The sequence below is a fragment of the Protomyctophum bolini genome, assembly GCF_963924005.1.
Source record: "Protomyctophum bolini genome assembly, chromosome: 7".
NCBI lineage: Eukaryota > Metazoa > Chordata > Actinopteri > Myctophiformes > Myctophidae > Protomyctophum > Protomyctophum bolini.
This window is the reverse complement of record NC_137868.1, coordinates 11376366-11386512: the sequence shown is the minus strand read 5'-3', so window position 1 is coordinate 11386512 and position 10147 is coordinate 11376366. Positions and strand designations below refer to the sequence as shown.

General features: G+C 48.2%; 3 protein-coding genes across 3 annotated transcripts; all 3 read right to left on the bottom strand.

The window, feature by feature from the left end:
• Positions 1-847: 847 nt before the first annotated feature.
• On the bottom strand, positions 848-2815 carry LOC308318565 (long-chain-fatty-acid--CoA ligase ACSBG2-like; the record flags this gene model as incomplete). Its single annotated transcript, XM_080768174.1, has 1 exon — positions 848-2815. One exon carries the CDS (start codon positions 2813-2815, stop codon positions 848-850), a length of 1968 nt encoding a protein of 655 aa, XP_080624300.1.
• Positions 2816-5173: 2358 nt separating this feature from the next.
• Positions 5174-7219, bottom strand: LOC308318564 (long-chain-fatty-acid--CoA ligase ACSBG2-like; the record flags this gene model as incomplete). The annotated part of the gene is made up of 1 exon (XM_080768173.1): positions 5174-7219. One exon carries the CDS (start codon positions 7217-7219, stop codon positions 5174-5176), a length of 2046 nt encoding a protein of 681 aa, XP_080624299.1.
• Positions 7220-7717: 498 nt separating this feature from the next.
• Positions 7718-9763, bottom strand: LOC308318563 (long-chain-fatty-acid--CoA ligase ACSBG2-like; the record flags this gene model as incomplete). The annotated part of the gene is made up of 1 exon (XM_080768172.1): positions 7718-9763. The coding sequence occupies one exon, from the start codon at positions 9761-9763 to the stop codon at positions 7718-7720; it is 2046 nt and encodes a 681-aa protein (XP_080624298.1).
• Positions 9764-10147: the final 384 nt, after the last annotated feature.

Genomic DNA, 10147 nt, shown 5'->3' with positions numbered 1-10147 from the left:
GTTTTTTGTTTTTTCTTATAAGTTTGCACTAATAGTATAAAGACAAAGTTCAGAGTCGTATGGAAATGGGGCTCCTGTCATTTTGGTCAACGTGTCACGACATTTGCACATAACTATGTATAGCCTCGGAGACCACAGGTGTTTTATTTCAAAGGAGAAAAAACTCCCGGGCCAAACATGCATGAGAACTGGCATACGAGCGGGGTGAACCATGTATTCTCGTTAACCAAAGAGTGCAGACGGGTGTCACTGTGGTGACGTCAGTGCTCTCTGTTGTGTGGAGTCGGGAGCAGGGGGGGTGGGGGGGAGGGGGGCATAAATTGGTGAACCAATAGAAAGATGGTCCGCTCCTCTACTGTATGCCCAGAAAACCATAGGTCTCTTTCAGGCTAATATAACTATTTACGATGTAATAAAATCACATTTATGTGAAGTGAGGGGCATTCTTATCATCATACATCACATTCCGTGCTCAGCCAATCAAATCATCACATTCTGTGGTACACAGAGACCCACAAAGCTGGGCATAGGAGGTCCTCAAAAAGGAGCCTTCTTCTATGATATGCCACATCTGAAACATCGGTCTGATAGCAGGGAGGTGCAGCCTGTTGGGGCAGTAATCTAGTGACAAATAGGGCATGGATATTTTGCAATGGCTTATTTTATTTTCACACCGACAAATGTAAACAAAAGACAGTTCATATTGTGAGAGGAGTCTATACTGAATTGGCATAATATGCATTGGTTTGTGTTAGTCTTTTCAGTTTAGTGTCTCTGTCTAGTATGTATTTGTCCAGGCAGCTCTATTTGCAAGGCAGGGGTGGTCCGGATTACGGGGGATGTCTACCTATTTGTAGAAGTTGTCAATCTGATCCTTGTACATCTTCATGACCACTGATCTCTTCAGCTTCATGGTAGGACCAAGCTCTCCCCCGTTGGTGGAGAAGTCATGGTCCAGGACGATCCACTTCTGGATGCGCTGGGCGTTGGAGGTGGCATTTCCGTTAACCTGGTCGATTCCCTCCTGGATGGCAGCATGGACAACACGGTCTCGACCACCAGAAATATCAGGCACACGTGTGGATTTGCTGCACAGCTGTTTGCACAGCTCCACTGCCTCGGGTGTCAACTCATCCTCTGGGGTGCCCGTCTCACCGTCTACTTGGCACTTGATGGTGAGCAACATGGACAGGAATTTCCTGTTGTCTCCGATCAGCATGGCGTTACTGATGAGCGGTAGGGCCTTCTTCACAGCGTCCTCGATGGGAACAGGAGGTATGTTCTCTCCACCTGCTGTAATGATCAGCTCCTTGATGCGTCCGGTTATGAATAGGTATCCGTCCTCATCATGTTTACCAAGGTCACCGGAGTGCAGCCACCCATCTGCGTCCATAGCCTCTTCCATCTTGTCGGCCATGTTGAGGTAGCCCATGAAGACATGTCGGCCCCAGAAACATAGCTCACCGATTCCATTTTCATCTGGGTTGTGAATCTTCGTCTTGCACCCTTCAATCTCTTTCCCACAGCTGGTGAGTCTGAAGGAGTTGATCTTGGACATAGAGTGAGGCCCTGTGACCTCACTCATACCATACACATCATACACAGGGATGTCCAGGCTGAGGAAGAACTCCTGGGTGTCTTTGGCAATGGGGGCAGCCGCCGTGTAGCACTTGTTGCAGCAGTCCAGGCCCAGCTGTGTGCGCACCTTGTTGAACACCAGCATCTTAGCAATGTGGTATGTGAGTGGCTCATGACTGACTCCATTTTGGTTTATCTTGGAGAGGTTGGTGTGTAGCCCCACATTCTTGGCCCAGGCAGACACCTTCCTGCGAACAGTGGACAACTGCGCACCAGTGGCTTTCATCTTCTCCTGAATCTTTTCCCAGACACGGGGGACGCCTATGAAGAATGTGGGATGCACCTCTTTCATGGTGTTGACCAGGGAGCCCTGGAGGGCATCTGGTTGTGCAAAGTATGTGGCCCCTCCAATTTTCATGGGGACCCAGATGTCATTCAGCTGAGCAGCAATGTGGCTGAGGGGTAGGTAACTTATCAAACGCTCTTGAGCCACGGTGGCATCTTTCACTTCTATGTGACGGCTGGTGGCTAAGGCTGTCCATGTCAGATTGTCATGGCTTAGCATGACTCCTTTGGGCGGACCAGTGGTCCCTGAGGTGTAGATGAGCGTGCAGCATTGATTGGGCTTCTGACTGGCGATGATATCATCAAGTGGAGCATCTGGCTCATTACGTCCCAGCTCCATGAATTCCTCCCATGTGTAGAGATTCTTTTTCTTCTCTTTTAGAGAATCTTTATACTGTATAATGGCCTTCAAGGACGGAAGCTGGTCTTGAAACTGGAGGATTTTCTGAAGTTGTTTGTGGTTCTCCACAACAATCACATTGGCCTTGCAGTTGTCTACTATGTACTGGCACGCCTCAGGAGAATTGTTGGTGTAGATGCCCACAGCAAAACCCCCCGCCAGGATGGCAGCAATGTCAGAAATTAACCATTCAGGGGAGTTGAAGCCCAGGATTCCTACACCATGGTAGCGCTCCAGACCAAGCTTGAGGAAGCTTTTGGCTGCTGTGCGACAATCCTGGTAGTATTCGGTGTAGTTGAGAACCTTCTGCTGCTCACCGTCCTTCCAGCTCAGAGCTGTGTAGTTGCCGAAGCTCTCCTCAGCTGAGCTGAACATCTGGTGGACCGTCAGTGGGCGTTCGGCGGCCGTGCCAGACTCCGCCATTCTCAGCGTCACTTCCTCATTGCCCTTGGATGTCCACAGGCGTGGCTCCTCTTGTTTTGGTACTGACATGAAATCTGTCTCTTCTCGTCTTCTCGACTTCTTGACTTTTCTCTTCTTTTGTGAGCACAACTATGACGACGTCCCTTTTATGCCCATAATGGAGTTCTGTGTCACTGGCCAGTCTATGATGTCAGTAATATGACTTCATATTATGACATTTCCGTGACCTTTCACAAAGATTGCAAATTGACACAAATGTCCCACATCGTGATGTGGCATGTGGCAGGCTCCAAGTTTCAGCAGCAGCATCTCAAAATCTAGCTTTCATCAATAATCTGTTTCTGTTGCCACTGTTGAAATATCTATGGGCCAATCAAGGCATTGCATTGGAATTTGAACCTGTAACTTTCTTGCCACACACTGAATTTGGAGAAACGGGAGGAAGTGAGGAAATATTCAGAATGTACCAATTTGAGTGAATTTTGGACAAGATAAGAGTTTTTGATGGATTGATTGAATACTGTATTAACAGTTTGCAGAGTACAATGGTACAGTTAATAACTCCACACGGTTTACTCAGTGGTACACAGACTTTCCACAACCGCAGATACCCCCATATGCCCATATATGGCCAGGCTCATACAGTATATGGCCATATAATATACTGATAACATCAGGGATCTCAATATAGGCCTATGGGCATAAAAGGGACAAGGAAAGACAGAGAGCTCCATATATGGGCATAAAAGGGATAAAGGCAAGCAAAACGGGTGCTATGACAACGGATATAACGGGTATTTCATACTAGGGTGGGGGTATGCATTACCGATAACCATTGTTCTCAACTTGCATTGTTCCCAAGTAGGCCGGTGCACAGGTCTAGTGTATTAAATTCATCAAGACATATAAAGACATACAATACTATACGAGATGATTGACTAAAGCAAAAGGTGTTAAGAGAACTTATGACGTAAATTGTTTGCCAGCCAAGTCTATGGACATTAATGTTTGTTTAGGGCACTAAATGACAACATAAGACATCATGTGGTCAATTATATCTTGTGACTGATTCAGTTTTACGGATTTATACAATAATAACACTGTATTCTCGTGGAGGACAATGAGGAGTCAGACCACACCACTAAAGCACGAGAAGGAAATTTACTTTTTAGACATTATGACACTATAGTGGAAATGATCAGGGACGGGTACGATGACATTGCATGGTCTCTTGACTTTAACGAGCCTACTGTACACTTTGATTTTTACTAACAAAGCAGAGTGAATATCTACAATCTTTGGTGATAGTAGGCTGACCTTGTGATTGTGTTACTTTTAATCTATACCAGTAAGACGCGCAAACGCGGGAAGCGAACGCAGCTCGTACATATTTGGGTTTTTTTAAGATTTATTTCCAAGTTATTATTTTTTTAAGTTAAGTTTTTAACTTAGCCATAACCATATAAGGAGTCCCCAAAGCAGCTATACGTCCAAATATGGAGTGTGTTGCATCAATCACAAACAAATCACTCAGCTCCATATATGGGCACAAAGGGGGGACACACAGACACACAGACGCACGCACGGACAGACATGATCTGCTAGGTCTCATAGTAAGTGCTCACTGCATTCGCAATCATCCCTGGCTCCAAAAAGTATCCCCCATTTAATTAAAGAAAATTATGGCACAATCAATTGTTGATTTGTTCAATGCATTTACTGTTTTTATTGGACCATAGTCCAATACAATATGGTAATATGTAGATTTGTGTATTGTCAATAGCTCAGAGATCTGAGTTAAATTAACACTGTGGATTTTACATTATTGTGGTCCCAGAAAAAAAATGGGGGTCTGTGGCCTAATGCAGATCAAACCAGGGTCCTTGAAATGATGAGAATCACTGCTGCTGTATAATGTGTAGAGTTTGGCACGATTCATACTGCTATCTTAGAGTCGAATAAAAGTCGGTTCGGCTCTGTAGAGCCTACAATGTGACGTCATTTGAGGTTCAGGGTGCGGGTACCGTCCTAAAGTTGACTCTTCGGTGCTACTGAACATTTCTGACGAGCCAAAATCATTTCGGCACTACAGCGGTAAAATAGGAGTATGAAACGGCCCTTAGTGTAGTTGAGTACTAAGAATACAGTATAATAGGCCTAAACTAACACAAAATAATAGCTAAATAACCAAGTGCAGCGAGAGAGACGCTAGAGGTAGGCTGTTTCACTCTCATTACTTCGCTGCTGAATACTTATGGTATTCACTCGACATATTTGTTATTGTGATATCCTATTAACGACAAAATTGTTGGATGCCGTCACAGGCCCAATGATATTGAGCGGCTCACGGAAATATTGTTTACATCCCTAGCATGCAGATCTACTTGGGAAGCATGGGGATTGTTAGGAGTTACAGGGGGTGGCTACCTATTTGTAAATGTTCTCAATCTGATCCGTGTACATCTTCATGACCACCGATCTCTTCAGCTTCATGGTAGGACCAAGCTCTCCCCCGTTGATGGAGAAGTCATGGTCCAGGATGATCCACTTCTGGATGCACTGGGCATTGGAGGTGGCATTCTCGTTGACCTTGTCGATTCCCTCCTGGATGGCAGCATGTACAGCGCAGTCTCTGCCACCAGCAATCTCAGACACACGTGTGGATTCACTGCCCAGCTGTTTGCACAGCTCCACTGCCTCGGGTGTCAACTCATCCTCTGGGATGCCCGTCTCACCCTCTACCTGGCACTTGATGGTGAGCAACATGGAGAGGAACTTCCTGTAGTCTCCAATCAACATGGCATTACTGATGAGTGGTATGGCCTTCTTCACAGCTTCCTCGATGGGAACAGGAGGTATGTTCTCTCCACCTGCTGTAATGATCAGCTCTTTGATGCGTCCGGTTATGAAAAGGTATCCATCCTCATCATGTTTGCCAAGGTCACCGGAGTGCAGCCAGCCATCTGCATCAATGGCCTCCTTTGTCATTTCAGGCATGTTTAGGTAGCCCATGAAGATGTGTCGACCCCAGGAGCAGATTTCACCGATGCCCTCCTCATCCGGGTTGTGAATCTTTGTCTTGCACCCGGGCATCACCTTCCCACAGCTGTTGAGTCTGAATGCGTCGGCCTTGGAGATGGAGTGAGGTCCCGTAACCTCGCTCATACCGTACACGTCGTACAGGGGTATGTCTAGGCTGAGGAAGAACTCCTGGGTGTCTCTGGTGATGGGGGCAGCACCTGTGTGGCACATGAAGCAGTGGTCCAGGCCGAGTGCCTTGCGTACCTTCTTGAAAACCAGCATCTTGGCAATGCGGTAGCTGAGAGATTCATGACCAACTGCTCCGTTTTGGTCTGTCTTGTTGAGGTTGGTGTACAGCCCCACGTCCTTGGCCCAGGTGGCCACCTTCCTGCGAACGGCGGACGACTGGGCACCGGCGGCCTTCAGATTTTCCTGCATCTTCTCCCACACACGCGGTACGCCCATAAAGAATGTTGGACGCACCTCCTTTAGAGTGATGACCAGGGAGCCCTGGAGGGCGTCCGGCTGTGCAAAGTAGGTGGCCCCTCCAACCTTCATGGGAACCCAGATGTCAACCATCTGAGCGGCGATGTGGCTGAGGGGTAGGTAACTGACCACTTTCTGCTGGGCCTCTGTGGCGTCTGGCAGATCCACGTGGTATTTCTGGGCCAAAGCTGACCATGTCAGATTGTCATGGCTTAACATGACTCCTTTGGGTTGCCCTGTGGTCCCTGAAGTGTAGATGAGCGTGCAGCACTGACTGGGCTTCTGGCTGGCTATGCTGTCATTGAGTGGATCATCTGGCTCGGTTCGGCCCAGCTCCATAAATTCCGCCCACGTGTAAAGATTTGGTCTCTCCTCTTCTAGAGTATCTTTATACTGTATAATGGCTTTCAAGTGGGGTAGCTGGTCTTGCACCTGGAGGATCTTCTGAAGCTGTTTGTGGTTCTCCACAACAATCACATTGGCCTTGCAGTTATCTGCTACATACTGGCATGCTTCAGGAGAATTGGTGGTGTAGATGCCTACAGAGAACCCGCCTGCCAAGATGGCAGCAATGTCTGAAATGACCCACTCGGGGGAGTTGAAGCCCAAGATGCCTACACCATGATACCGCTCCAGACCAAGCTTGAGGAAGCTCTTGGCTGCCGTCCGACAGTCACGGTAGTAGTCTCTGTAGTTGAGAACCTTCTGCTGCTCACCGTCCTTCCAGCCCAGAGCGGTGGCATTGCCAAATCGCTCCACAGCTGAGGTGAGCATCTGGTGGACTGTTAGTGGGGGTTCAGCAGCCATGCCAGACCCCGCCATTCTCAATGTCACTTCTTCATTGCCCTTGGATGTCCAAAGGCGAGGTGTCTTTGCAATAGGTATTGACATGTAAGTTGTGTTCTGGACCTTCCGCGTAGGTAAGGATGGTAGAGCCTGATTAGTAGTTTGGGCCACTGGGGTCATACCGTCACACATTTAAATGAGAGCCTCCACTTCTTGGTACTATATTTGGCTATTTTCTGCTTTCAGATCTCTGTTCTCTTACTGCATTACATTCTAAAGTTGACTCTTCGGTGCTACTGAACATTTCTGACGAGCCGAAATCATTTCGGCACTACAGCTGTAAAATAGGAGTATGAAACGGCCCTTAGTGTAGTTGAGTACTAAGAATACAGTATAATAGGCCTAAACTAACACAAAATAATAGCTAAATAACCAAGTGCAGCGAGAGAGACGCTAGAGGTAGGCTGTGAATTCACTCTCATTACTTCGCTGCTGAATACTTATGGTATTCACTCGACATATTTGTTATTGTGATATCCTATTAACGACAAAATTGTTGGATGCCGTCACAGGCCCAATGATATTGAGAGGCTCACTGTAATATTGTTACATCCCTAGCATGCAGATCAACTTGGGAAGCAAGGGGATTGTTAGGAGTTACAGGGGGTGGCTGGCTACCTATTTGTAAATGTTCTCAATCTGATCCGTGTACATCTTCATGACCACCGATCTCTTCAGCTTCATGGTAGGACCAAGCTCTCCCCCGTTGATGGAGAAGTCATGGTCCAGGACGATCCACTTCTGGATGCACTGGGCGTTGGAGGTGGCATTCTCGTTGACCTTGTCGATTCCCTCCTGGATGGCAGCATGTACAGCGCAGTCTCTGCCACCAGCAATCTCAGACACACGTGTGGATTCACTGCCCAGCTGTTTGCACAGCTCCACTGCCTCGGGTGTCAACTCATCCTCTGGGATGCCCGTCTCACCCTCTACCTGGCACTTGATGGTGAGCAACATGGAGAGGAACTTCCTGTAGTCTCCAATCAACATGGCATTACTGATGAGTGGTATGGCCTTCTTCACAGCTTCCTCGATGGGAACAGGAGGTATGTTCTCTCCACCTGCTGTAATGATCAGCTCTTTGATGCGTCCGGTTATGAAAAGGTATCCATCCTCATCATGTTTGCCAAGGTCACCGGAGTGCAGCCAGCCATCTGCATCAATGGCCTCCTTTGTCATTTCAGGCATGTTTAGGTAGCCCATGAAGATGTGTCGACCCCAGGAGCAGATTTCACCGATGCCCTCCTCATCCGGGTTGTGAATCTTTGTCTTGCACCCGGGCATCACCTTCCCACAGCTGTTGAGTCTGAATGCGTCGGCCTTGGAGATGGAGTGAGGTCCCGTAACCTCGCTCATACCGTACACGTCGTACAGTGGTATGTCTAAGCTGAGGAAGAACTCCTGGGTGTCTCTGGTGATGGGGGCAGCACCTGTGTGGCACATGAAGCAGTGGTCCAGGCCGAGTGCCTTGCGTACCTTCTTGAAAACCAGCATCTTGGCAATGCGGTAGCTGAGAGATTCATGACCAACTGCTCCGTTTTGGTCTGTCTTGTTGAGGTTGGTGTACAGCCCCACGTCCTTGGCCCAGGTGGCCACCTTCCTGCGAACGGCAGACGACTGGGCACCGGCGGCCTTCAGATTTTCCTGCATCTTCTCCCACACACGCGGTACGCCCATAAAGAATGTTGGACGCACCTCCTTTAGAGTGATGACCAGGGAGCCCTGGAGGGCGTCCGGCTGTGCAAAGTAGGTGGCCCCTCCAACCTTCATGGGAACCCAGATGTCAACCATCTGAGCGGCGATGTGGCTGAGGGGTAGGTAACTGACCACTTTCTGCTGGGCCTCTGTGGCGTCTGGCAGATCCACGTGGTATTTCTGGGCCAAAGCTGACCATGTCAGATTGTCATGGCTTAACATGACTCCTTTGGGTTGCCCTGTGGTCCCTGAAGTGTAGATGAGCGTGCAGCACTGACTGGGCTTCTGGCTGGCTATGCTGTCATTGAGTGGATCATCTGGCTCGGTTCGGCCCAGCTCCATAAATTCCGCCCACGTGTAAAGATTTGGTCTCTCCTCTTCTAGAGTATCTTTATACTGTATAATGGCTTTCAAGTGGGGTAGCTGGTCTTGCACCTGGAGGATCTTCTGAAGCTGTTTGTGGTTCTCCACAACAATCACATTGGCCTTGCAGTTATCTGCTACATACTGGCATGCTTCAGGAGAATTGGTGGTGTAGATGCCTACAGAGAACCCGCCTGCCAAGATGGCAGCAATGTCTGAAATGACCCACTCGGGGGAGTTGAAGCCCAAGATGCCTACACCATGATACCGCTCCAGACCAAGCTTGAGGAAGCTCTTGGCTGCCGTCCGACAGTCACGGTAGTAGTCTCTGTAGTTGAGAACCTTCTGCTGCTCACCGTCCTTCCAGCCCAGAGCGGTGGCATTGCCAAATCGCTCCACAGCTGAGGTGAGCATCTGGTGGACTGTTAGTGGGGGTTCAGCAGCCATGCCAGACCCCGCCATTCTCAATGTCACTTCTTCATTGCCCTTGGATGTCCAAAGGCGAGGTGTCTTTGCAATAGGTATTGACATGTAAGTTGTGTTCTGGACCTTCCGCGTAGGTAAGGATGGTAGAGCCTGATTAGTAGTTTGGGCCACTGGGGTCATACCGTCACACATTTAAATGAGAGCCTCCACTTCTTGGTACTATATTTGGCTATTTTCTGCTTTCAGATCTCTGTTCTCTTACTGCATTACATTCACTCTTTCCACTCTTATTATTGCTATTGTGAGCAGAATGTGAAAGTCTCCAAAGTCATCCCTTATATAGCAGTGGTCAGAACACAAAACATCCCTTATATAGCAGTGGTCAGAACACAAAACAATACGTAACATGCTGATTGGCCGAAAACAGGCACTGCATTCCCTCAGGAAGTATAATTGAAGATGTTGGTCTTCACACAAGTAAGACGCGCAAACGCGGGAAGCGAACGCAGCTCGTACATATTTGGGTTTTGGACGTATAGCTGCTTTGGGGACTCCTTATATGGT